Here is a 25,776-nt window from a genome sequence, read left to right as displayed (position 1 = left end):
TGGAGGAGGGACCTTAGCAAATAAGTGCTTTGTAATTCTAGGACAGAAAATACTCTGATGTGCTGTAATTGTCTGAGCCTCAGGTTTTATCCTGTTGATCAATAATTAACATCTTTGTACTTAAAGTGATGACACAAGCTTATTGCAATTCTGTCGAGAGATCTTGCAGAGGCAACACATAATGTTGCATAGTGTTTTGCTGAAGAATGATGTTTTACTATAGCAAGGTCTCAAGACTTTACTGCTTTTATAAAGATCTCTGAATTCCTCTCATTTTCTTTTACACTTACAGATTTTTTGAGCAAACGCTAGTGCAYGTGTATTAGAATATGCCTTTTTAATCCAAGTAGAACATTGTATGTTTCATATAGAAAAAAGTTGTAAACAAATTTCAAGGAAGTCTTTTAGTTCTTCTAGTTCTTTAGTTGTTCTTCTAGTCTTTAGTTCTTCTTGTAACTTCAGTTAAGATGTGCAGAAGGTTGTAAGATGGAAGTAGTATGGTAGGAGCAGACTAATTTGGGGGCTAGGGGCTGTTCTTGATGGGCAGATCTGTTCTGGGAGGCTCAGGGAGAAGACTGACATGCAGAAACTGGTTTTGAGTAGACTTCTGGAGGGAGTGACCAAATTCGGGGTATTCTCTGAGCAAGCTGGACAAAGCATTGTCTGTTGTTTTTTTTCTCAGAGCTGGAGTTCTTGGTTTTTCCTWGCAACCATTCTCAAGTATTTTTATAGATTGTACCTCATTTCCCGATTCGGAGAACCAGCAGTGGGGAGTTGTGTTGTACTTATCCATGCCATGGTGTTGGACATTCGAAGAGTTTCTTACGCTATCTTGAACCCTAGAGCTCCCTCTTAATTAGGAGTGGGAGTTTTCATGGTGGACTGAGCACACATTCAGACATCTTCATTTAATCTGCTAATGAAAATTGGATAGGATAGGAACCGGTATTACAGACGTAGTTACTACATCAGGTATCTTTTGGGTAACAGGATACTGAATATATCACTTAATTGCAAYCAAAGTAGAGATGAAAAAGACAGTGCAGTCTTGTGCAGGGTTTAGCTAACATTATTGAAAGAGCAAGTTTTGGGGATAGTAGTGTGTTATGGAAGCAGGTCTTACTGAGGCCAAACTCAGTTAGTAAAAATTCACCTTTCATTAGGTCTGTTTTATAGGTTGGTTGTGATGTGGTTGATTTTAGATTTTAGCTTCTGCAGATGCTGGGTCTGCATAGTGCATAGTTACTTTACAGTAACTTAACTTTGGGTATCACAGTTGGTAAGAAATAAATGATGCAATCAATGAAAATCTCTGTATACTGTGTAGGAGCTATTTGAAAATAGCTTTTGTCCAAGCTTGGTAGAGGATCAGTAATGCTTGGAGTAGTTAGATCTATATAGGTAAAAATTCAGGGTAAAACCACCTACAAATGTGTCCGCATTTGAATCCTTTCAGCTAAATCTAGTAGCACCAGTGTTCTGAGTAACGCAAAGCCGTCAGGCTGCTTTAGGTGGTAGCTAGTTAAGGTGCCGCATTACAGTAGGCACTGAACCAGTGATCACACAGCGAGGAGGATGCATTTGCGTGTTTGTTTACAGGCAGCTACTTAGAACTGGGATATGAAAAAGATGCTCAGCAGAAGCCTGGCAGAAAGCTTTCTTGTTTTGTTTTTGGTGTTTTTCTTTTCCCTTGCCTTTTCTTATGTTTCTCAAAAGCAGTGTTAAAGCTGGGTGTTGTGCAATTAAGAAATACTCTATAAAATACTTTGTGTTTTTTTTTTTTTTAAAGTATCACAGGAACTGAAAAAGACAGCCCAAGTATTTTTCTTTGGATCTTAAATCTTAAAATGATGATGTCTAGCCTTTTACATACCCCAGAATAGCCATCTGATAATTCTTTGGATAGTCTGTTTGTAGGAGTGACATTAAAAATGGGATAAAAGCATAAGAGAATTTGAGGAACAGAARCAAAACTTGAACTTGAGCTGCAGTGTTCAGATGATGGCAGTACAATGAAATGTTTGCTGCTACCCGTTTGACCTGAATGTGATTAACTGAAGTTCTGAATATTTTCCTTCTGGAAACTCTTAGCATAGAGTAGGTAAAAGGAGTGGCAAGGAAAAACTTTTGATTAATTCTAGAAAGAACACAGACATTGGATAGCTTCATCAAACTAAACAAGGAAATGCATTCAGTGAGGAAAGAAAGCTAAATAGAAGATAAAATAATAATTTCACTGCTGCTTATTTTTCACTGAAATTAGTTTTTATTGTTTGGATTTTGTCACTATAGCTAATAATAGAAGAAGGAGCTCTAAGACATCCTCATGTTTAAGCCTCTTGTGTTTTAGAGGCACAGAAATCAAATGTGATTTCTTTTTTTGTATTATCCTGTGGAAACAAGATATTTTTCTTTTATGTTGGTTTAGAAAAGGACATAAAATCCATATGATCTATTGGAGTATAGTTTACTTTTTCAACTTCTTTCTTAATTTTTCATTCAGTTGTGTGCATCAACTGGTTGTATGAATTCTTTTAGGAAATGTTTTACATTTTAAAAAAAACAACGAAAGCTCAAAATTATTTGTTATTTATTTATACTATTGTTGTGTATATGTTTGCTTTAAATTTAATCTTATTTTTTATAAATGTTTGTTCACATAATGCTGAAAACATTCCTGTAGTTTCTATAGGATATCGAAGGCAAGCTCATTGTTTATTAATAAAAACCTTTGCAGCATTCATGTATTGCTGTCCAATCTTTGCAGGTGCTGAAGAGAAAATTTTGGAAGAGTTTAAAGAAACACACAATGCCGACTCTCCAGATTTTCAGCTCCAGGCAATGATCCAGGCTGCTGGCAAGCTAGTACTGATTGACAAGCTGCTGCCAAAACTGAAGGCTGGTGGCCACAGGGTGCTTATCTTTTCCCAGATGGTGCGCTGCTTGGACATACTGGAAGACTACCTCATTCAAAGACGGTGAGAGCAACCATATAATACRATTCTAAATAAATTATGCTTTCCTCAGTGGTCACAGTATTTAACCTGTGAGTGATCCATATTGTAAAGGGTTGAAAATCAAATGCCTTGCAGTRTTTTCTGTAGTGACTTGACTTAAGGGAAAAGCATACCTGTAAATTGCAAGTACTAAGGTTTTTCTTTTAGGGGGAGTACAAAGTAACCTCACGTGGAGAGTCCTAATGGCACCTCTTAGTTTACTGCTTGATTAAATTTTTCAGTTACTATATAGTACTTAGTCCAAGCTTGAACGTTTATTTCTTTCCTTGGAGTGAAAGCCTGTTCTTTACTGAAAGTTTCAAAGCAGGAGAGAATGTAGTGCGTCATCCACTGTTGAAGCTAGATGCTGCGGGAATAGTCACTCAATTTGTTGTAGTTCTCCTGACATTGTAGTGGCATTACAGTTTCTCTTGTTTAATTTATGTTAATTTTTAATTTATGTTATTGCAAAGATGCAATGTAAAAATATTTGCAGTAAAATTCTCCTTATAATGCATCTTTATTTCAGGTACCCGTATGAACGAATTGATGGCCGAGTAAGAGGAAACTTGCGTCAGGCAGCTATTGACAGGTTTTCCAGACCTGATTCTGATAGGTTTGTTTTCCTGTTGTGTACAAGGGCCGGAGGTTTGGGCATTAATCTTACTGCTGCTGATACCTGCATCATTTTTGATTCAGACTGGAACCCCCAAAATGACCTCCAGGTAATATGACAAGGGAYGATTCTATTAAAGATTTTTCTCTGCCTTTTTGCTTTGTAATTTTATTCCTCTGTAAGGGAAATTCTGTTCTCACTTTCTTAAAAATGTAGAGTTTATAATTTATATTGAAAACAAGAACTTTTAAAATAATTTTCTATGCTGATGTTTTCTTTGGTTATATGTAACCAAACACCTATCTTTATTCCATCAGGCTCAAGCACGATGTCACAGGATAGGACAGAGCAAATCAGTGAAAATTTACAGGTTGATAACACGAAATTCTTATGAGAGGGAAATGTTTGACAAAGCTAGCTTAAAGCTTGGCCTTGATAAAGCTGTGCTACAATCTATGAGCGGAAGAGAGAATGCTACAAATGGGGTGAGAATTAATACATTAAGGTGCATGACTTCCAAAAGATATGGATGTGTTACACATTTATTGCTTATATTTTTACTGGAGAGCAGTGGTTTCAGATAGAGTACAGCATACATTTTAAAGTAGGGTTAATTAAGGGCAAGGCTACATAAACTAGCTCAACCTATCTAATGGCTCACTTATTGCCAAAAGGGGGCAGGTGGACTCTTATTCCCACAGCTGCCCTCCTCATTTTCATTCCACCCTTTACGTTGTGTTGGTCCTTGGACTTTCTGGACTTGCAGTCCGCTTTATTTTAGTAATTTTGCTTTGTTTTTTTGTTTTAGTCCTTATCAGGCAATAAGTTGAATCTGCTTGCGGAAGGGATCTGTTAGTTATCAGCCTTAAATTAAGGGGATTCAGTGACAATGAATTATTAAATTGTACAAATCAYGTGTATAACTTCACCCTAAGAATTTAGTTGACAGTGGTGTTCTTTTAAAGGTGACTTTGGCATGGATGTTTGATTGTCCAACAAAGCATTATTTTGGAAGTTTACTTCTTAAAATGCTAAATAAAAGGACAATCAATCTGATGATGCTGTGAGATGTAAACATTGACTAATATCAAAAAATCTTCTCATACATGTTACAGGTGCAACAACTTTCTAAAAAAGAAATAGAAGATCTACTTCGAAAGGGGGCATATGGTGCTCTGATGGATGAGGAAGATGAAGGATCTAAGTTCTGTGAAGAGGATATTGATCAGATTCTCTTAAGGCGAACACATACAATTACTATTGAGTCTGAAGGAAAAGGCTCAACGTTTGCTAAGGTGTGCATTGACATTCAGAGAAAATTTGATAAAATATGATCAGGATAGCATGCAATTAAGAAATCAATGCATGTGTTTTCACATTTACTAGGCTAGTTTTGTTGCATCTGGGAACAGGACAGACATTTCCTTGGATGACCCTAATTTTTGGCAGAAGTGGGCCAAGAAGGCTGAATTGGATATTGATGCCTTAAATGGAAGGGTAAGAGTTTTATCAGTTTCCAGCTCCTTTAAATGAGGATTTCCTCCTCCTAAATTTTGATGTTTTTTTTCTTTCATTTTAGAATAACCTCGTTATTGATACACCAAGAGTAAGAAAGCAGACCAGACTCTACAGTGCAGTCAAAGAGGACGAACTGATGGAATTTTCAGACCTGGAAAGTGATTCTGAAGAAAAGCCTAGCATAAAGCCTCGTAGGCCTCAAGACAAATCACAGGGTTATGCACGAAGTGAATGTTTCAGGGTAGAGAAGAATTTGCTGGTTTATGGGTAAGGATATACAGATCAAGTTGTGGGTAAAGAACTGAAAATGGAAATCACATATAGTAAATTATTCTTCCTTCTCTTTTACCTCATTACAATGTGTATGTGCCAGTGAGATTAAGTTCCTTATATATGTGGGTTTTAACTTGAAGTATCTGGGAACTTCCAAAATGAATATGAACTCATGAGTAAAATATGCACTTCTGTGATGAGAGGAATATTTGTTTCTGGTTTTCATAGTGTAAACAGTTCCTGAATTGCCAAGATTTCATCTTTCTTTTCTAAGGGCTGTGGTGAATAACACAGTGCATCTGTAAAGAAAAATGTGGTCACGAAATCAACAGTCAACAGTTTTCAAACATAGATTCTGATACTTCTGCACCACTTAAATTTAACTAATTGAATACTTAATATTTTTTCTCACTGGCTTTTCCAATTTGAACTGTATCTCTTGGCAAGCAGACAGCTATGTTTAGTTGCCGACATGGTAGTCTTCAGAATGACTCTTATTTTCAGGAAGTTGCTTATTGCCCACAGTTTCGTACAACAATTGCTAGTAATGAATTTCAGGTTCAGAATAAAACTGATTTCTCCAAAACCATGACTGTAGGAATTTGCTGAATTTCCTATTCATAACTTGCTGGGAACATTAGTGTTATATGTATGTACTTTATTATTTTGATTGTTGTTCAATTTTAGCTTTGTGAGCAGTGAAGTTACTGCCTGTTCTGTAAAATAAATATTCTTAACTCTTGTCCTGGAAGTTGAATTCCCAGACATAAACTGCAAATGCAAAGTGCATCACTGCTAACTCAGGAGGTCCCAACCTGCCTGGCACCAGGGGTTAAAATGAAAGTCACAAATGAAAATTCCAGTGCCCTGGCTTTTATATTGAACACATTTTTCTTGTAGCTGGGGTCGGTGGACTGACATCCTCTCACATGGGCGCTATAAACGTCAGCTAACAGAACAAGATGTGGAAACCATCTGCCGGACTATCCTGGTATATTGTCTTAATCATTACAAAGGGGATGAAAATATCAAAAGTTTCATCTGGGATCTGATCACTCCAACTGCAGATGGGCAAACTCGAGCTTTGGTTAATCATTCCGGTATGTCTACCACAATCAAATAATGATGTTAGTAAATAAGAAAGAATTCCTTCAGTTATGCTATGTATTTATTTTAAACTATAGCCATTTTGACATGTCGTAGGCTCTTGTTAGATTTTTGAGTAAGGTGGGCTTTGACTGGGTCAATATTTAAAGGGAAAGTAACCCTCAGACATCTTGTAGGATGGAGTGCTCTTCTCTTTAAATCAATTTTGAACAAAAATTCCAGTATATTCTTTGTATGTCACCTTCTGCGAGGTAATCTTTTTCAAATGGCATGAAATCTTAAAACATGTTTCCTTTATGGCATTTCATATTCATGAGAGTTTTTACCAGAAATATTTATATAATACTATTTCTAGCTAGCTCTCTGGATTTCTGAAATTTTCACACCTAAGTCTGCATGGGAGTTTCAGTCAATTTTGTTGTTTTGCAATTTTCTGTACTAAGTTGTGTTGCTCTTCATTTCTTGATTGTTGCATTGCCCATAAAGGAATTAATATAACAGTGATGCTTAGCTTTAATGTCTGTTTGTAATATACTTTGGAAAATGAAAATGAAAGTTTTGCTATACAGATTGTAAGAGATACTGGGGGATTCCGTAGGTCTGTCTGCACCAGTGCCCAGAGGAAGAAAAGGCAAGAAAGTAAAAGCCCAGAGTTCACAGCCAATGTTGCAAGATGCTGATTGGCTGACAACCTGTAATCCAGATGTACTATTTCAAGAAGACAGCTATAAGAAACATCTCAAACATCATTGTAATAAGTAAGTATTAATGAATATTTCACTTAGTTTTTACTGTCTATTTTTACAATATCCACAACTTCATTTGGATATTTTTAGTAGAATGCAGGGCTATTTAGTAGGATGTAAATGTCATTATGGCTTTTACTTTGGGAAGAGTCATCTTAACAGATGTCTGGATATTTCTGTAAGCTCTTTACAAGTGATCAGCTTTTAAAACACAGTTAAGAAAACTTGTTCTGTTTGCAAAATTTGGATGGGATCAGATACAATTCTCTTCTTTTTACCATGTAAAGGAAAGAATGTATATCAAGTCTATTTCTCCTGACAGTTGTGTATCTTTAAACATAAATGATCTGTAACTTACTTATCTGTAGGGTTCTCTCTGGTTAAACTCTATTTTTTGTTCTTTACTTGTTAAGCTCAGATATCAAGTTCTTGGTTTCCAGATTTTCATGTAATAGTTCATCCATGTGTGGGTGTACATCTCCTCTTTATTCTTTCCCTCCCTTCCTCCTTTGCTCTTCACATCATACAGAATGTTCCTTCTTTTCCTGCTTTGTTACAAATAAAAATTCTCACAAAGCTCTCTTGCAAAAACCTGGGAGTTTGAATGGAGTATTTCTAGCTGCAAAATTATTAAACTGTAAGCCTTTTGGTTTGGCTATTACTTTGCCTTACTATTGAAAGGATGCCTCTGAAGAGAATCTCTTATATTTTTTGCTTTCACTTTGTAATGTCTTAGTTATTTTTGTATCACCTTCCTTCAATTGCATTCTAGTTCTCCATCTCAGTTTTGTTTATGGTTATCCTGCATTATAGATCCTGAACCTAACCTAAACCTGTCCCCAAAAGCTCGTTTTCTTTTTTTGTTTAATGCTCTTGCTTTTAATGTACAAGTACCATACAAATGTAATACAGTGTTACTGGAAGGTGGCCCTTGTTTTATCTTTTTAATATACATTGTTTCTCACTAATACTATTCCATTATTGGAAAGGAACTATGGGTATTGAAAAGTACCTGGGGCCTGTCAATAGGGGGTGTGATGTGAAGGAGGAGAGGCATTTAAGGGGTTATCAGCTTGTTTCAAGACACCAACCAAGCTTAATTCTCAACTGAAGAAAGCAGATATTTGCAGAAATATATTAGCAAGTGCACATCCAAATAAACTTTTTGWTTTTTTTTCCAAACTGTTACTCAGATCTGTTGTTACATTTCACTCAGACTAAATGCTATTAAGTTCCTTTCTGTAACATTTTTTAATCTCCCAGTTAATGTCCTCACCACTTGTTTCAGTTTGTGGGTCAGACTTAAACTCTTTTTTTTAATGTGATTTCTGTAATAATACCATATAACAATTACAAGGATCAGGAAGGCTGCTTGATAAATTTCTATGCAAGTATATTTTTAGTTGCAATCTTTCCCCATCACTCCTCAGATATACTAGGACTAAGTGAATTGTAGAAGCAACATGTTTAGCCCAGGTAAAATCAGAGGTGGAAGTCAATCGATAATTTGAATTAATTCCGTCAGAAGGTAGCAGTAGCAGTTGGCTTTATAAGAACCAATGTCCTGCCCTTGTATAACAAATTAATGCTATTTTGATGCTTAGGACTCCTGAAAGGCGCAAAGAGCTTTTACTGTTTCTCTCCTATTCTTCTTTGACTTAATGTAACAGCTGTTATTGCTTAATATTAAGATGATAGAGACCCTCAGCAGCTTGTTTATGTTACCACACAAGGAGCAGAGACACCTTACTGGTCCCAGATATCATGCATTCACAAAGAAGCATGTCTGACATGTTTTGAATTGTGGACATGACCTTCATTCAAATCTGTGCTCTTCTGAGGTTTGCTTGAATAACATGTGTAAAACTGGATATTGTTCCTATTGCCYCAGCTCTCTGATGAGGAGCTCTCATAACTGGTGGTGGTCTGAATTTTTTGCATGCAAYTGGGTGATCAGGTTACTGCCTCCCTGCTCACCCTTGCTGTTGCAGGAGCAGCAGCAATTCAACAGTTGCTGTGATGGGTTTGGATACAGTGAGAGGGCAGGCTGAGTAATCGCCATCTTAGCTGGTACTGTTTTTACTTCAAGAACTAGGCAGCAGGGGGTGCCCTGAATTGGGTAAACATAGGAGAGGATGATTATTTTCAGGTAGATACTATTTTCTGCAAAGCTGACCTCTTTTCTAGTCTCCTTGAAAATCCAGTCTGCCATTCCCTCTCCTACCAGTTTAAACTGTGTGACCACAGTTACTGATAGTTGTTTCAGAAATGGCTGTAATATTACAGATATGGAGAAAAATAAACATAGGCAATGAAGATTTTTCGCTTCCTTATAGCACTTGCMTGGTGCACAGGTAAAATTAAATAGCAGCTTGAACTGTAAAGAGTAAAAATAGTTAATATCTCCTAAGGGAAATGAGAGATTTTTATTTTTGGTTTTCCATTCTTGGAAGCAAAAAGTTGTATAATCTGAAAAACCTGACATTCCATATTGAGGGTTTATTGTAAGGTAGTAAAACCAGATTTTATATCTYGTTTATTCCTACAACTTCTGATGTGCTTCCAAAAATGGTATTAAGGCAGCAGCTGAGGAAATTTTATGAGATAATGAAGCAGAACAGTTACTGAAAGCCATCTGCTCAGTTGTTTACAAACTTGCTTCAATACTTCAGAGGCAGTGGTAGAGTACGTGTCTAAACTTCACAAGCTGCACTAGGTARAACTAAATGAAATGCGCCTGGGCTGGGTTGAGCTCGATCCCTCTCTGTGCAGTGTAAGCGGTTGCCAGGCAGGCCTGTTGGAAGCCAGCAGAAAGCACCACACAGAGGTGATTATGTGCCACCATCTGTCACGCTTCAAGCCTACCATACAGCATGGCTAATCAGCCTTGGCAGGATGATGGATGAACAGCAGCAGCTGCCAAAAGCCACTGTTGGCAAACAGTCCTGAAGTTAAGAACTTTTTCCCCCCTCTGCCTTCCTCTCCAGGGTCCTGCTGCGTGTCCGCATGCTGTACTATCTAAGACAAGAAGTTATAGGGGACCAAGCAGACAAGATCTTAGAGGGTGCTGACTCAAGGTTAGTACAAGTGCAAGCTTATTTTTTTACTTTATGATATTGGCTTATATAAAGAACATGTACTGTAATAATGCAGCATTTAAAGAATGTCACAACTTATCTGTTAATGTCTATTCTCAAGCAGCCTTATTAGTGTTTAAAGCATAGTGGGTAATTTTCTTGAGTAGGGGGAATGGGTGTGGGAAATAATAGAATAAGATTTTTAGTTCTGCTAATATTGAAGGATTATTTTATCTCAAATTGCAAAATTTAAAGAGGAGAATTAAAATGAATCATATTTGAATAACCATTGATATTCCACTTCCAAAATAGCCTAACTTCTTTCTTTCTTTTTGGTCGTGTTAATTATTTTTCCAGTTTCTCAAAACAGATATTTACAAAATGACTTTGTATTTTTTTTTCTTTTGAAACATCTCAACACAATAATACCTTTGAGAATGTGTATAATGTTGTCTTTACAGTGAAGCAGATATATGGATACCTGAGCCATTCCATGCTGAAGTTCCTGCAGACTGGTGGGATAAGGAGGCGGAYAAATCCCTTTTAATTGGTGTGTTCAAACATGGTAAGTGATGTCTCACTCTTTACAAAACTCAGTTGTAGCGCTTTCTGTTCTGCTTTCTGTGTGTAGGACTGTTCAGTCATAATATTAACAAGTATTGTTCCAAGGAACTGTTGGCTTGTATCTCCCTTGTTTCTTGCCTGCATTAAAAACCTAATATGAGTCGTAAATATCAGATGCTGTTTTTAAATGTTTGCAGAACATTTGAGAAGAAAACATTACTTTCTTGGCTGTAAATAAAACAAAACCATATTTGTTTAAATAATAGCCAAGTAGTAAGATAGATCTCTGTAAACTTTGCTTCCAGCGCTGCTTCACTTGCTAACTCTGCCAACCAGTGTCAAAGTGGACGGTGGGCTTAACCTCTGCTATTAATCTGTACAAGTGCCTCCTGGGCTTTGTTCCAAGCAATATTTCACAAATGTCAGTGTTGAGAACTCTCGGCTCCCTTGAGTGGGATGCAGCCTTGTTAACTTTGAAAGGCTGGGGATGCAGAGCTGGCATGATATATACAGTGAGCGATTCCTGATTATAATCCCAATTCTCTGGAGGTCGCAGAGGTATTCTCAGCAGCCCAGCCTGACTAAAGGGGAGAATGATGGCTTATAAAACCTTTCATGATTACAGTTTGGCTTGAGGCTCTACAGCAGTTAGGAGCAGTGTGTTGTAGTACAAATCCTAATTGAATTGTGCTGTTCTGCCTATGTACAGCAGCTCTGTTTTGTGGGCTCAGCTGAGGCAAGTCTAGTCTAAAAATCATTTTCCTGCAGTGCACTGTTGGGATCTGCCATTTTCCATCTAGTCAACTTAGGCAGTAAAAAAGCAAACAGCAGTTTGAAAACCATAGAGGGAACAGTGTCATCTTACTGACATGCATCATCCTAAACCTAATAAGACAGGTTCGTTGGCCTTATGTAAAACCCATGTATACAGCATTTTTGCAGCCTACATTGAGGGTTCCAGCAGGGCTGGAGCTATAGAAAATGCATGTGTGTGTGTGTTTCCACTTGCACTTCATGTTTGCAGTAGGGAGTGTTGAATGTGGAGAACAGCTTTGGAAGTGTCAAAGGGATCTTAAATAAGTTTTTCTCTTGTGGTATAAAGTAAGATATTAAACCGAATATTTTCAATATTATTTGTTAGTGATATTGATGTGAAAATGTTTCTGTGCTGATGAAATTTACCAATATGAAAAACTTTATTGGATGAATGAAAAGCTGATTCCCAGTATCCTCCATTTTTTATAAAATAGGTCCTTTGAAATTGTAGTGACAACTTCTTTGTTTTATTTTAAAAATAAATAAATAAACCCAGAAAACTGCCTAAACTATTCCACTTACAGGTGGTCATAGATTTTATTTTATTTTATTTTATTTTATTCCCCCTCCCCAACCATGCATGCAGGTTATGAGAAGTACAATTCCATGAGAGCTGATCCAGCACTGTGCTTTCTGGAACGAGTTGGCATGCCTGATGCGAAGGCCATAGCTGCTGAACAGAGAGGGACAGACATGTTAGCAGATGGTGGTGATGGGTAAGAAGGACWTGGAAAAAATTAATACATTTTATCAGCAGTGTATATGTTGACATCCATGTATATGTCGTAGTTTGCTTACATCTTACCAGAGGATCTGAATGATCGTGTGATGTAAAAAGTATGTAGAATTGTTTACATGGAGTTAAGCAGGAAATATAAACGTGTAACTTAGTACACTAGACTTAAGGCATTTGTAGCTTTTTTTTTTTAATCTGATCCTTCTAAAAAATAATAAWTTACTTGAAAATATTTCTTTTAACTATCTTATAGAGGTGAATTCGACAGAGAGGATGAAGATCCAGAATATAAGCCAACTAGAACTCCTTTCAAGGATGAAATTGATGTAAGAACTTTAACTTTCTGTGATTACATGTGTGTGTATATGTATGCATGTGTATACATTATATATAAATGCATACATACATACACATACTGTAACTGATACTCCCTGTTAATATTTAATTCTCCCTGTTAATATCTTAATATTTAATTCTGAAGTTTTTTGAGCTACTGGATGAACACCACTTACAAAGATACTTTGTTGCTGTGTGTTTGAAAGATGAATATTTTTCTCCTCTGTCAAATGACAAAATACAGTCAAAATTGAAAGCTAAAGTAACTTCTGTCTTCTCCCAAAGGAATTTGCAAACTCACCTCCAGAGGATAAAGAAGAATCCGTAGAAATCCAATCAAGTAAGACTATATTAAATAATAATATAAAGGGCAGAAATGGATTGTTGGTTTTACCCTATTAGGGAATAGATTGTGGTTTTTTTTGAAAACACCACTGTAAACTTTTTGCCGCCAAATCTTTTCATGCTTCACATCTTTCRAAGTAATTATTTACTCTCTGTGAATAATTCCACACTGTGGCTTTCTTGGGTTCTGATTACACAGTGGAAATTGTGGTGATGAAGACTGGATATTTCATAAAATGCAGCTGTTGATATTTTTGCTGAGATAATCTTGAAATGATTGTAGAAATATGTCTCAGTATGGAAGAAAATTGCCAAGTTTAAGTGAAAATAATAAAATGGGAAATTATAAGCATAGGTATTTCCTCAGAAGCAGAATTATCTTCTTAGTAATATATTTAGAGATCTACTGATTTAATTTAAATAGTTACAGAATTCATAATATGTTTGCATTCAAAACATTGAATAATAAAACTCAAAAGATAGTTATCTCTAAACACTTCACAAGCATTTCTGTATTCTTGAGTCGGACTTTTTATTTCTTACCAAAGTGGTTATCCCACTTTTAATTTGTAAGCACCAATATTAATGAAGCATATGCTTTTATCTGATTTAATAGGAATCCAGTTTTAGCCATAGAAGCATCTGAAATATTTAGTCATGGTTTTGCAGTGCACAAATACTTCTCTATTCTCTAGACAAGCACRGCGAAAGCAATGCTGAGTTAGGCCAACTCTACTGGCCCAACACTTCAACCCTGACTACCCGTCTGCGTCGCCTCATTACTGCCTATCAGCGCAGCTATAAAAGGCAACAAATGAGGCAAGAGGCACTAATGAAGACTGACCGCAGGAGACGTCGGCCTCGGGAAGAAGTGAGGGCATTAGAAGCAGAAAGGGAAGCTATAATAACAGAAAAACGACAAAAGTGAGTGTCTCGGAGAGATCTTTCCTCAAACCTCATCTGAGGTTGTGTTGGTTGTGTTACCAATGCTTTTTTCTGTTTTGAAAGTGTACCTTTAAGGGTTTTGGGAGACATACAAACTGTATTTGGACTCCTGTTTACTCCCTGGCCCTGTTTTCTTCCTTTTTTTCTTCACTAGATGGACAAGGAGAGAAGAAGCTGATTTTTATCGTGTAGTGTCTACTTTTGGCATTATTTTTGATCCTATAAAACATCAGTTTGATTGGAATCAATTCAGAGCATTTGCCAGGCTTGATAAGAAGTCCGACGAAAGTTTGGAAAAGTATTTTAATAGCTTTGTGAATATGTGTAGACGGGTGTGCCGAATGCCAGTGAAACCAGATGATGGTAAGTTTTACTGACTGTAGGAATCCAGATGACTCTGTTAAGAGACAATAAAACTGTTAAATGTGATGCTTAGGTGCAATAATTTAGAAATTTACATTTAATCCATATTAAGCAGTATAAACTGATCTCATTGCAGAACCACCTGATCTTTCTACCATGATAGAGCCGATCACAGAAGAGCGTGCTTCTAGAACTTTATATCGCATAGAACTGTTACGGAAAATCCGTGAACAGGTTCTCCATCACCCGCAGTTAGGCGAGAGACTAAAACTTTGCCAACCAAGCTTGGACCTGCCAGAGTGGTGGGAGTGTGGTAAACATGACAAAGACTTRCTGATTGGTGCTGCTAAACATGGAGTCAGTAGGACAGATTATCATATTCTGAATGACCCTGAACTCTCTTTTCTTGAGGCCCACAAAAACTTTGCTCAAAACAGAGGGACAGGTAATGTAAATGCTGTGTCTTCTCTAAACCCTCTGGGTGCTGGCTGCAGCCAAACACCACCTATTGTCCCATCCACACCAGTGCAAGAAGAAAAAACTACAGAACATGCAGAATCTAAAGTTGAAGGGTCTGAAAATCCAGCAGCCAAAGAAAAGTCTGATATCAAAGAGGAGACAGCTATTGCAGATAAAGACACTAAACAGGACTGTGATGCTGAGGCTGAGCCTGGCTCTGTTAAATGTGAATTGAAAGATATAGAAATGAGTACAGACATAGATCCAAAATCTATTTCGGAAAAAGGTTCAGAAGAGGACGAAGAAGAGAAGCTGGATGACGATGATAAATCGGAAGAATCCTCACAACCTGAAGGTAATAAGTTTGTCAGATAGTTCTGTGTGTTTAGCATGAGCCGCACAGCTGTTCTTTCTTGTGCCATCTGATAAATGGCACACAAGGAGTCATTATGGAGCTTGGGATGAGCCACATGTAGCAGCTCCTCTGCCYTTTTCTGTACCAGGTATCTAGATAAAGTTTCAGAAGAACTGTTTGTCGCCCATGGGGTATTCCTCCACAGTGGATGGTTTCCAAGATAGCTTACTGAGCCAATAATTCAGTCTGTGCCARACATGAAGGTTGAGCCTCTGCTGTAACAGTTACTGAACAGATGCCTGAATTACTAATGTTCGGTCAAGTCTGGTTGTTTAACCTATTTAGTTATTTTTTTGATCTGTCAGTCTTTTTGGAGGAGCCTACTTTTACCATTCTAAAGGACTTAAAATGTCATAGTAAAAGCTTTCCTTACTTTTTACTTGAAATACTAATAGCTTGACTTGCAGCCTTCTGCATAGAATAGACTTCTATGTTTTATAGCGTGGTAATCTTATATTTTTCAGTAACATACATAAACTGTTACCATCAAATTTTACTTMATTTCTGAAGGCTGGGGGGTGGGGATGGGGGGGAGGAGAAGGGGGAAGCTAGTCTACTTGTGAGCAAACAACTCCAGCTATGTCAGTTAACTCATTTCAGTTACTGCTTGTTGCATGTCAACCACAGGTTGACATTGGATGATTGGGAAGTTTTGTAGTTAACGCATGATCATGGTTGTTCTTCAGCAGGAGCAGTTTCTCAGGGTAAGAATTTTGATGAAGAAAGCAATGCCTCTATGAGTACTGCGAGGGATGAAACACGTGATGGATTCTACCTGGAAGATGGGGATCCTTCTGTGGTTCAGCTGCTTCATGAGAGAACATTTGCCTTTTCTTTCTGGCCTAAGGTTAGTTAGGGATGCAGTGACATATGTCATCTTAAATATAAAGTAGATATGGGGGTTGTGTTGTTTAAAGCTCTCCCTTACTTTTCYAGTTCTATACTTCTAGTGTGCAAGGGACTTTTTCTTTTTTTAATAATGATTTGTGAAATAATATTTATTCTTCAGTTATTTACAAGTTAGCAGAGGAAATGAAAGGAATTGTTTTATTGCCAATGCTGTTACTTATTAAAACAACAAACTACTAAAAGGTGTTAGTTCTTATGGGCCCATAATTGCATGTCAGCAGAATCATACCTCTCATACCTCTTTTAATAGAAGGAAATTTATGATCTTGGATTATGGATTTCACCTGCAGAGCAGTCTACAGTGTTGAGAGCAGAGAGATTTTTAAGATCTCCTTTTTATTTTGGGGTTAGGAGATWGTACAGAAGAATACTGGTGACCTACATGATCTAAGCCATTATGTAATGTTGACAGATGTAATTATATTAAGGTGTCCTGCAAACATAAGCAGCAGTTTTAGGTAGGATAAAGCTAAATTTTATTTTGGTAACAATGCACAAAACTACTAATATAAAATGTTTAAAAAAATATGAAACCATAACCTTGTAGTAAATCCATACGTAATTTAGTACTGTCCTTTACTGTGCAGTAAGGATAGAGAGAGAAATAAAGTAGTAATAGTCTTAAGCTTACTAATCACCATAACAGGGCCATCTGGTTTGGGGAGGAGGGTGGGCAGGGGGACCTTGCTCTTAATAGGCTTATTCCTGGGGAAAGCAAGCAGTCTGTTGCAGCTGCTGAGATTTGCAAGTGGCTCTTGGGCTGTTTTGCTGTTCAGGAAGCTGATGCTCGTATTCCCTAACCAGCAGTATTTCTCATAGTTCTGAAGTTTCTGCTACTTCAAGCAGGCTAGCATAGAACAGCTTAAATACTGAAAAAGAAAAATCAAAACGAGCCTGCCTTTTCTTTGCTCCCAGTACACATTTTAAAAACATCAACATTATTCCAATTATAATGCAAAAAGAAACCAAAAWTCCTTATTCTATATAAATTCAGCATAAGTAGACTGATAAACATGATTAGAGTTTTTTAGTGTACACGCTTCAGTGAAATTTTAAATGATAACGGACATGRAATGAAAATTGACATTCATTAGATGTCCCTAGGTTGGTGCCCATTTCATAATGTTGAACTTTATTAATAGTGACGCTAATGAGGATCCACTTCCTAGGACAGACTTGCCAGGTCCAGCCTCTTGGATCTTAAGAACTGCTRCCTTAAGATACTGATTGCAGATGTTTGATTTTTCCCTTCCTAACTGTTGATTTTGCTAACAGCTAAACTTTAGCGATATAAAACAGTGCTGAATCAGTTTGTTAGTTGGTACRTTGTCTGCTGGAAAACCTGTTCTGTCATCCTTCCTACAGCGTGCGCTCCTTTTTAAATTCTGATGATGTTTTATTCCGCATAATTCTCTATGTGGTAACTTGTAAGGCAATCTGTTTATCCTGACTTACAAGCATAGTTATTTTTGAATATGTTTTAAGTTTTACAAGCTGGACTGTGTAGTTATACTCATTTTGAGTTTAAAACACTACTTTYGTACTAAAGGTTCATTATGGACCATTTTTTTATGCAGGACAGAGTAATGATCAACCGATTAGACAACATCTGTGAAGCAGTGCTGAAAGGGAAGTGGCCAGTAAATAGGCGCCAGATGTTCGATTTCCAGGGACTCATACCTGGGTATACTCCAACAGCTGTGGACAGCCCTCTGCAGAAAAGAAGCTTTGCAGAGCTCTCCATGGTTGGTCAAGCCAGCATCAGTGGCAGTGAAGATATCACTGCTTCTCCTCAGTTATCAAAGGCAAGAATGGACCTTTCTCATTTCAACAGAAAATGCTTTATTCTGCATGCACTTCTTTTCATAATAAAAAAAAWAAAAAATAACTTTTTTTGAATGAAATGAAGGCTTTGTTTTCAAAGTTACACAGTTAGTCTTTTATTTTAAATTCAGTATAGTAAACATAACTTGGTTAATAATTGGAAATGGTCATTTTTCATTAGGAAGATGCACTCAATTTATCGGTTCCACGTCAGAGGAGGAGGAGACGAAGAAAGATTGAAATTGAGGCTGAGAGAGCTGCCAAGAGGAGAAATCTTATGGAAATGGTTGCCCAGTTACGTGAGTCTCAGGTGGTCTCAGAAAATGGACAAGAAAAGGTTGTAGATTTATCAAAGGCCTCACGAGAGGCAACAAGTTCTACCTCAAATTTTTCATCTGTTACTTCAAAGTTTATCTTGCCTAATGTCTCCACACCCGTGTCTGATGCCTTTAAAACTCAAATGGAGCTGCTGCAAGCAGGTCTTTCACGCACACCCACAAGGCATCTACTAAATGGCTCTTTAATAGATGGAGAACCACCCATGAAGAGGAGGAGAGGAAGGAGGAAAAATGTAGAAGGGCTTGATCTGTTATTTATGAGCAACAAACGGACATCATTGACTGTAGTAAGACAGCAACCTTTTTGTCTTATATTTGTTCTGTGTCTAATACTTTCTGAACGTGAGTYTAAAGTGTTTTCATACTCTGGCTAATAATAATGTGCAGTTTYTACCCAACTAACTTTTTCTTTGTATTTAAAGCTATTATTTCTTTAACTAAATGATGTTGTCCATRTCAAGTTTTAACTCTAGCAAATTGAGCCTCTGTTTTAAGTAGCTTTTGCTTTCAAAAATGTAACAACTTTTTTTCACAAAACGTAATGTATATTTATAACAAGATCTATCTTTGTATAAAAAGGAAGATTTGGTGGCCATTAATCAGGAATACTCTGTCTTTAGCTGTCTGTTTTTTTAATATACAAAAATGCTAATTTTACAGAGTTCCCTAAAATATCAATATTGTTTTTTACATAGTATGAATATTTAAGCCCTTTTAACTTTTGCCTATACAGAATCTCTTTGAGCATTTAACATTAGTTGTTTACGAAATTACTTCCCCAAGGCAACTGTGTTGTTTTTTTTTTTTTTTTAAGTGAGAATTAATAGCAATGTTAATATTTTTTTAGGAGGATGCAGAAGTGACCAAAGCTTTTGAAGAAGATATGGAGGCTCTACCAGCAAGGAACATTCCATCTCCTGGCCAACTGGACCCAGACACTCGCATCCCTGTAATCAATCTTGAGGATGGGACTAGGCTGGTGGGAGAGGATGCTCCTAAAAACAAGGATTTAGTTGAATGGCTTAAATTGCATCCTACTTACACTGTAGATATGCCAAGTTATGTACCAGTAAGTATGTGATTCTAAAAGTGTGGCTATAATAAATTAGTATGGAAATAGGTTTTACAGGCATCAGAACTAATTTCTTTGCACTGGGCATAGTCATTGGGTTTTGTAACTGCTGCTTGATTTCAGCTGAAACTTTCCTTTTAGTGAAGAGGAACCAGAATACATGGKTTGTTTTTTCTTTCTAAATACTTTTTTTAACAATGTGTTTAAATAGTGTTTATGCCAAGTTGTGCAGAATTTTTTTAACCTGATAAGAGGAAAAAGAACTATTTTTGAGACAGTCTGAGGGTAAAGTGTAATTGGCCCATTCTTAAAGTCTTCGTTAGAAAAGGTTCCATAATTGGTAATTTTTGAAAGAAAATGAAAAACTAACAAGCAATACATTTCTATTCCTTCCAGAAGAGTGCAGATATACTGTTTTCCCCATTTCAGAAGCCGAAACAAAAACGACACAGATGTCGAAACCCTAATAAACTGGATATAAACACCTTGACAGGAGAAGAAAGGGTACCTGTAGTAAATAAGCGAAATGGAAAGAAGGTAAAAGTTTTTAGTTTGGTAGAGTTATTAAACAACTTCTTTGCATATGGAAAGCAGGCTTCCYATTCCAGACTTTCTCAAAAGTTGAACAATACGGCATTAGGGTTTAATCTTACTAGATTCTACCACTTGGTTTCTCTGGTTTCCCCCTCTGCTCTTCTGATATAGTCATATTAATGACTTAAGTTGAGTGAATAATTCATTACTTTTTGAAATTATATAGCKTATTTTTTCCTCATAGCAGATATAMGTAACCTGCAGTATTTCACTATTGTTTTAAACATGGTCCTTTCAATTCTAGCATCATTTACACGTCTCCATGTAGTTTTCCACAAGCTGAATTGAAAACCATTACTGCYATCCTTCAGAGATGAAATTGCACAGATGAAATATGTCCATATATGTAGTTATTTTTTAACTAATACTTTGATCTTTTGAATTAGATGGGTGGAGCTATGGCCCCTCCAATGAAGGACTTGCCAAGATGGTTGGAAGAAAATCCTGAATTTGCTGTTGCTCCAGATTGGACTGACATTGTTAAACAGTCTGTAAGTGAAACTTCTGGTGTCTGCTTCACTGCAGATTACAGCACATAAAAATTGAAGGCTGAACAGTTTTTTTCTGTGCAAACATTGATTATTAAGTGCTTATCTCATAGCTAGTTTTGAAATAAARAAAATGTAGTGTCAGGATGGGAGTTACCCAACACGGGGGGGTGGGTGTGTGATAGAAGGCTGCTGCACAATGGTATTGCAATACACTGGAAAAAATCGGGTACAGTAAGGCAGCTTTCAGCATTTATTTTGCATTAAGTTTCTCATATTAAGCAAGGAGCCTTAATAAATGCAAGCAATCATATGTTAAGCAACTATTTAAAAAATATTTGTCATGTGCAAAACAGAATTCATCTTGGTAGCAGACAGCATCAAAGGATTAACTTTYCTGCCTTTTATTTTACAGTAATTATTTAAAAATAAAGGATACAGTTCAGCAGATAGTAAAATATCACTCAAGGTACTGGAGTTCAGTACAAAGTATAAAGCCGTAAACTATGTAACTGCAGTATTTGACTGTGTTTTAAATGAAACTACAGAGTTTCAGCATATTTTCTTCAACTGCCGTGATTAAATATGTAAAATCTGTGGCTTTGCTTTCTTTGGTTTTTCTTGTGTGCCATTCACATTAGCAGCTAGTTAGTCACCAATTGCTAGGTTTGAAATACAAATCACTTTTGTAATACCCGAATACAATGAAATCCTTTCTGTTTCTTCCRTGTTATACAACAGTTCTTCTTGACGTGTTGTGCCAAATGTGTGTGCTGAGAACTGAATGCAGGAACTGCATGGTCATCAGTTACTGCTAAAAGCTGTAAAAGCTAATTGAGGATAAAACTTTGGTTTTATATCCCCTTTTCAGGGTTTTGTTCCAGAGTCCATGTTTGACCGTCTTCTCACTGGACCTGTTGTGAGGGAGGAAGGAGCAAGCAGAAGAGGAAGAAGGCCAAAAAGTGAAATTGCCAAAGCAGCTGCAGCAGCTGCTGCTGTAGCATCAACTTCGGGAATCAACCCACTACTAATGAACAGTCTGTTTGCTGGAATGGACCTCACGAGCCTCCAGAATCTACAGAACCTGCAGTCTCTCCAGCTTGCAGGYCTCATGGGCTTCCCACCAGGCCTAGCAACAGCTGCTGCTGCTGGGGGGGACACAAAAAATCCGGCTGCCATGTTGCCTCTGATGTTGCCAGGGATGGCAGGATTGCCCAACATGTTTGGACTAAGCGGACTGTTAAATAACCCGATAACAGCTACTACTGGAAATGCCACTACTGCTTCCGGTCAAGGAGAGACTGAGGATGGCACTTCAAAAGCTGAAGAGAAGAAAAATGAGAATGAAGAGGAGAACAAAGACTCTGAGAAAAGCACAGACACTGTTTCTGCTACTGACTCTGCAAATGGATCTGTCAGTGCTGCTACTGTGGCGACTACCGCCACTGCCACCACTACCACCACCACCAACACTGGATTGCCCACAAACCCTCTGGCCTTCAATCCTTTCCTGCTGTCTACCATGGCTCCTGGCCTGTTTTATCCATCTATGTTTCTACCTCCAGGACTGGGAGGATTGACTCTGCCTGGTTTCCCAGCACTAGCGGGACTTCAGAATGCAGTGGGCTCCAATGAAGAGAAAGCTACTGACAAAACTGAAGGAACTGCCTTTAAAGATGAAGAGAACCTAGAAGGCAGTGATGCAGAGGAGAGCCTTGATAAAACTGCAGATTCCTCCGTTTTAGAAGATGAAATAGCACAGGGTGAAGAATTAGACTCACTTGATGGGGGGGAAGAAATAGAAAACAATGAAAATGATGAATAACCAGTACCAGTTACAGTTAAAGTGTTTTAAACTTTTGACAAGTGGTAGTCCTACTGTTTACACTCACAGTTAATGTCCATACTTAGTTTTTATAAGCTGTTCTGTAACATAGTGTAGCAAAAAAAAAAAAGTTCAAGTCATGTTATACAGATGTGTCAAAAGGTATCTTGGTCATTAAGTATTGTGCAGTGCATTATTTATTATCCCTAGGAGAGATGAAATTTGAGAGGTGATCATGTCTTTTTAAGGAAATTGACATAATGCTCTGCTTTTTTTCTTTTGGTACCATTGGTATTATGAAAGCAGCAATTTGTAATCAAGTGGCACTAATAGAAGGAAGTGCTGCTTAAAGGAAGGATGAAGTTATATATTTAATTTTTTATTTTTATTTTTTTTTTGCTGTGAAGGTCAAGATGAAATTTTCCATACATATCGTAATTGTGCTTCATTTTGACTGTATGGGAGTTCACCCACTCACATGCGCGCACACACCCCCACACACACACTCTCTCTCTGACAATCTTTCATGATAGTGTGAATGTCTCTGTCTTGAGACACAGCAATAATAAGGCAGCTGTTGAATGTGAAGAGTACCTTTTGGAAATTAACCCGTGGAGAAGGTTCTTACAGGATAAAGCTACAGTTTAATCGTCTCGTGATCTTGTAATGCACTGGTATAAACAAAAAAAAAAAAAAAATCAGGTACCTTTTTTAAATTAAAGGACTTTGTTACTTTAGCCACAAAGCTAAACAGCATTACCTCAACTCTAAACTAGCCTTGAAGTTTACAGACATGACTTTGTAAATGTATTGTTTTTCTTTGTTGTGATGTCTTTTTATTTTTTTTTCTTTGGAAACTGCTATCATGTAAGATAAGATGTAAATTGCTGCCAACTGTAGTAATGATGCTTTTAATAAAAGTGACCCATGATATGCAGAGATGTAATTATAGCATGTAGTGGTTAGGGACATCACAACTGGTGTTCACATTTTTTATATTTACATTGTGGCTTTTTTATAGCATTTCTCTACTATATTCTTTCATAGATTAGTGGCTGTAGTAATGCTGAACCRATTCTCTTCTAGGGACTAGACAGGAAGAGAAACCTTGAATTACCTTCATATTTTTCCACTCTAAGTAACTACAGAAATGCACACTAAAAACCCTACTCTACTTCTTCAAAGGGGCAAGAGAGACTGAGAATACTTTAAAATGTGTTCAGCATGTGATAATATGGTACACTAAAGAACAAAAGGGCAAAAGAAAAATGAGGCTTTAATAGGCACAATATCTAGGTCATTTATCCTTGGTTAATGGGTAGAAAAACACAATGCTGTAGTGACAGCAAGGGATACAAAGGCTCTGTGGTATCCTGTAGACCAGAGCTTGTGATGCCAGAAACCACTGTGTCAAACAACCTACATGAAACTAAAACTGACCCACTTTTCATAAAAACCAGTGTCTCTTCTGGAGAGCTACCGATTTGTACCCTTTTGTGACCTTTGATATTCGAGATAATGCATCATCTGAGAACTTCTGTTTTCACAGTGTTGTCACCTTGACGTGCACGTACGCAGCCATCTTGATAGCGAGGATAAAGGGTTAGATTTTTGGTGCAGTACATGAAAAATTAGCTATTTAAGTAGCAGCTGTGGGTGGGCCCTCATCGTATGACTAATATTRTCTGTGCTTTTGGAATGCTGAAGCGCTGCAAACCTCGCTCTCGGATCCCGTATGAATTTGCACAGGAGCTCAAATGGCCAAGTAGTGCCAGGCCAAAACTCAGTCGTGGGGAGGATACATGAAAAGGGGCATCCATGGCCTGGGAAGAGCTTTTCATGAACAATAAGAGTAGATTAGAAATGAAAGCTTAGGAAGTGATTTTTGTGTGAATGAATCACAGGCATGCACTGTTGAAATGAATAGATGTCAGAATGTCTTGTACTGCCACTTAAATAGATCATACAGAGTTAATGAAGGTCAGGAAGGATTTCCCTCCATGTACATCACTGAACAGTCGACTACATGCATTATTCGTGCCTCTTTCTAAAACAGCACATGTAGACCTGACAAAAAGTGAGATGCTGAAAGCAGAGGTATATTAGTTTGATCAGGTGCATTACATACTCCATTGAATTCATTTGATCTTTTATTTAAGTTATTTAATTGCCTAATGTCTTTTTTTTTCACTACCTATAGAATTTCTACTGTAAAAGTTGCTAGATACTTCCTGTTGTGTGCATTCCACATACTGATATCAAATAGCCTTAAAAAAAAAAAAAAAAAAAAATCAGTTTTGTAGTTCCCAGTAAAGACTTGCACAGAATAATGATATCCCTTGGGAGGTCTTTTTTTAATTGGCAAGAAGAGAAATTATATTGTTGAATGCCACACTAACCCCTTTTCTTCTCCTAACCCCCTTCCCTTCTTGCAGTGACGGGGGAAATTCTGATAACGCCTGATTTCTGCTTATAGACTTTTGGCGTGGAAACATCCAAGTGACAGCATATGGTGTCCAGTAGACAAATGAATCTTACTCTATTATAAGCATTTCTCAATAATAATATTACTCATCTGCATTTCCTATTCAAAGAAAAACAGAACCTGTAGGACTGTTGCAACAGCATGAGTGCCTTGGTAATGAGAGACTGTCCTTGTTTTAGATGTGCATTCCAAACAGCCCTGCTTCTTGCAGACCAGATTCCTCACCTACTGCAAGGAAGGTGGCATCCGATTTTGGGAAAGGATGAGGGCCCCTAGCATGAAAAATGAAGTGGGGGGATTGCCATCTAATGTCCAAGAATTGTATTACATGAAAATATGAAGGTTTTTCTTTGATATGAGACAGAGCTTTTTACATGTTAATCATTGCAAAGATTCTTGCGAGTTTTAAAGTGTATCTAAATGAATAAAAGCTTACCTGAATTAGATGATTAGATCAGATACTATTCTGAACTTAATTCACATCTGGAGTACTGTTTTTGGCTTTTTCTGCTAATAACCATTTTCTGCTGGACCCCCTAATGGTCACAGAATTTGTAATGGGAGTCATCAAGGAATATAAGTGAGATAGTGACTACTTCTTATTTTCAAGAAGGATATGTCTGTCTAAGTACGACAAGGATCTTCATACTAACAGTGCCTTTTTCTGCAGGTCTGGAATGCATACCTGCCAATAGAGGCAAAAAAATTGCTCAAGCTGTTAAATATTTTTTAAGAACTTGCAAAAGAGAGCTTACAAACTTTATTTTGTGAACTTGGATTGTTAAAGGAATGCTGTTAAGAGTATGAGTTGAGCACTTTACTGATGAAATAGCAGACATCTCTGAACTAGTCCCCAGGATCTCCTGTCAGCTTTGCCCTCTGTTTCCTACTGATGTCAAATACTGTGCCTTGTATGACTGTGCTGCTTA

General features: G+C 37.2%; 1 protein-coding gene across 2 annotated transcripts in view; it reads left to right on the top strand.

Annotated features, from left to right (window-relative positions):
- CHD7 (chromodomain helicase DNA binding protein 7) overlaps nucleotides 1–23,308 on the top strand; it is a 128,499-nt gene extending 105,191 nt beyond the window's left edge. Inside the window, exons 16-38 of one of the 2 annotated variants that reach the window (XM_085313556.1) lie at nucleotides 2,768–2,978; nucleotides 3,526–3,721; nucleotides 3,930–4,097; nucleotides 4,728–4,907; nucleotides 4,999–5,109; nucleotides 5,192–5,397; nucleotides 6,304–6,503; nucleotides 7,109–7,268; nucleotides 10,244–10,333; nucleotides 10,795–10,898; nucleotides 12,300–12,429; nucleotides 12,703–12,775; nucleotides 13,071–13,125; nucleotides 13,826–14,054; nucleotides 14,230–14,438; nucleotides 14,575–15,252; nucleotides 15,999–16,159; nucleotides 17,799–18,026; nucleotides 18,227–18,670; nucleotides 19,231–19,452; nucleotides 19,885–19,992; nucleotides 20,436–20,540; nucleotides 21,409–23,308. In XM_085313556.1, the coding sequence (XP_085169682.1) occupies nucleotides 2,768–2,978; nucleotides 3,526–3,721; nucleotides 3,930–4,097; nucleotides 4,728–4,907; nucleotides 4,999–5,109; nucleotides 5,192–5,397; nucleotides 6,304–6,503; nucleotides 7,109–7,268; nucleotides 10,244–10,333; nucleotides 10,795–10,898; nucleotides 12,300–12,429; nucleotides 12,703–12,775; nucleotides 13,071–13,125; nucleotides 13,826–14,054; nucleotides 14,230–14,438; nucleotides 14,575–15,252; nucleotides 15,999–16,159; nucleotides 17,799–18,026; nucleotides 18,227–18,670; nucleotides 19,231–19,452; nucleotides 19,885–19,992; nucleotides 20,436–20,540; nucleotides 21,409–22,362 (5,222 nt within the window). In that variant the 3' untranslated portion in view covers nucleotides 22,363–23,308. Of the gene's footprint in view, nucleotides 1–2,767; nucleotides 2,979–3,525; nucleotides 3,722–3,929; nucleotides 4,098–4,727; nucleotides 4,908–4,998; nucleotides 5,110–5,191; nucleotides 5,398–6,303; nucleotides 6,504–7,108; nucleotides 7,269–10,243; nucleotides 10,334–10,794; nucleotides 10,899–12,299; nucleotides 12,430–12,702; nucleotides 12,776–13,070; nucleotides 13,126–13,825; nucleotides 14,055–14,229; nucleotides 14,439–14,574; nucleotides 15,253–15,998; nucleotides 16,160–17,798; nucleotides 18,027–18,226; nucleotides 18,671–19,230; nucleotides 19,453–19,851; nucleotides 19,993–20,435; nucleotides 20,541–21,408 lie in introns of both variants that reach the window. The other variant, XM_085313555.1, reaches the window with a different exon arrangement.
- Nucleotides 23,309–25,776: the final 2,468 nt, after the last annotated feature.

The sequence above is a fragment of the Rhea americana genome, unplaced genomic scaffold (genome assembly GCF_003343005.1).
Source record: "Rhea americana isolate MKP2758 unplaced genomic scaffold, rheAme1 scaffold_39, whole genome shotgun sequence".
In the NCBI taxonomy this organism is placed as follows: domain Eukaryota; kingdom Metazoa; phylum Chordata; class Aves; order Rheiformes; family Rheidae; genus Rhea; species Rhea americana.
This window is presented reverse-complemented; position numbering and strand designations above follow the sequence as displayed.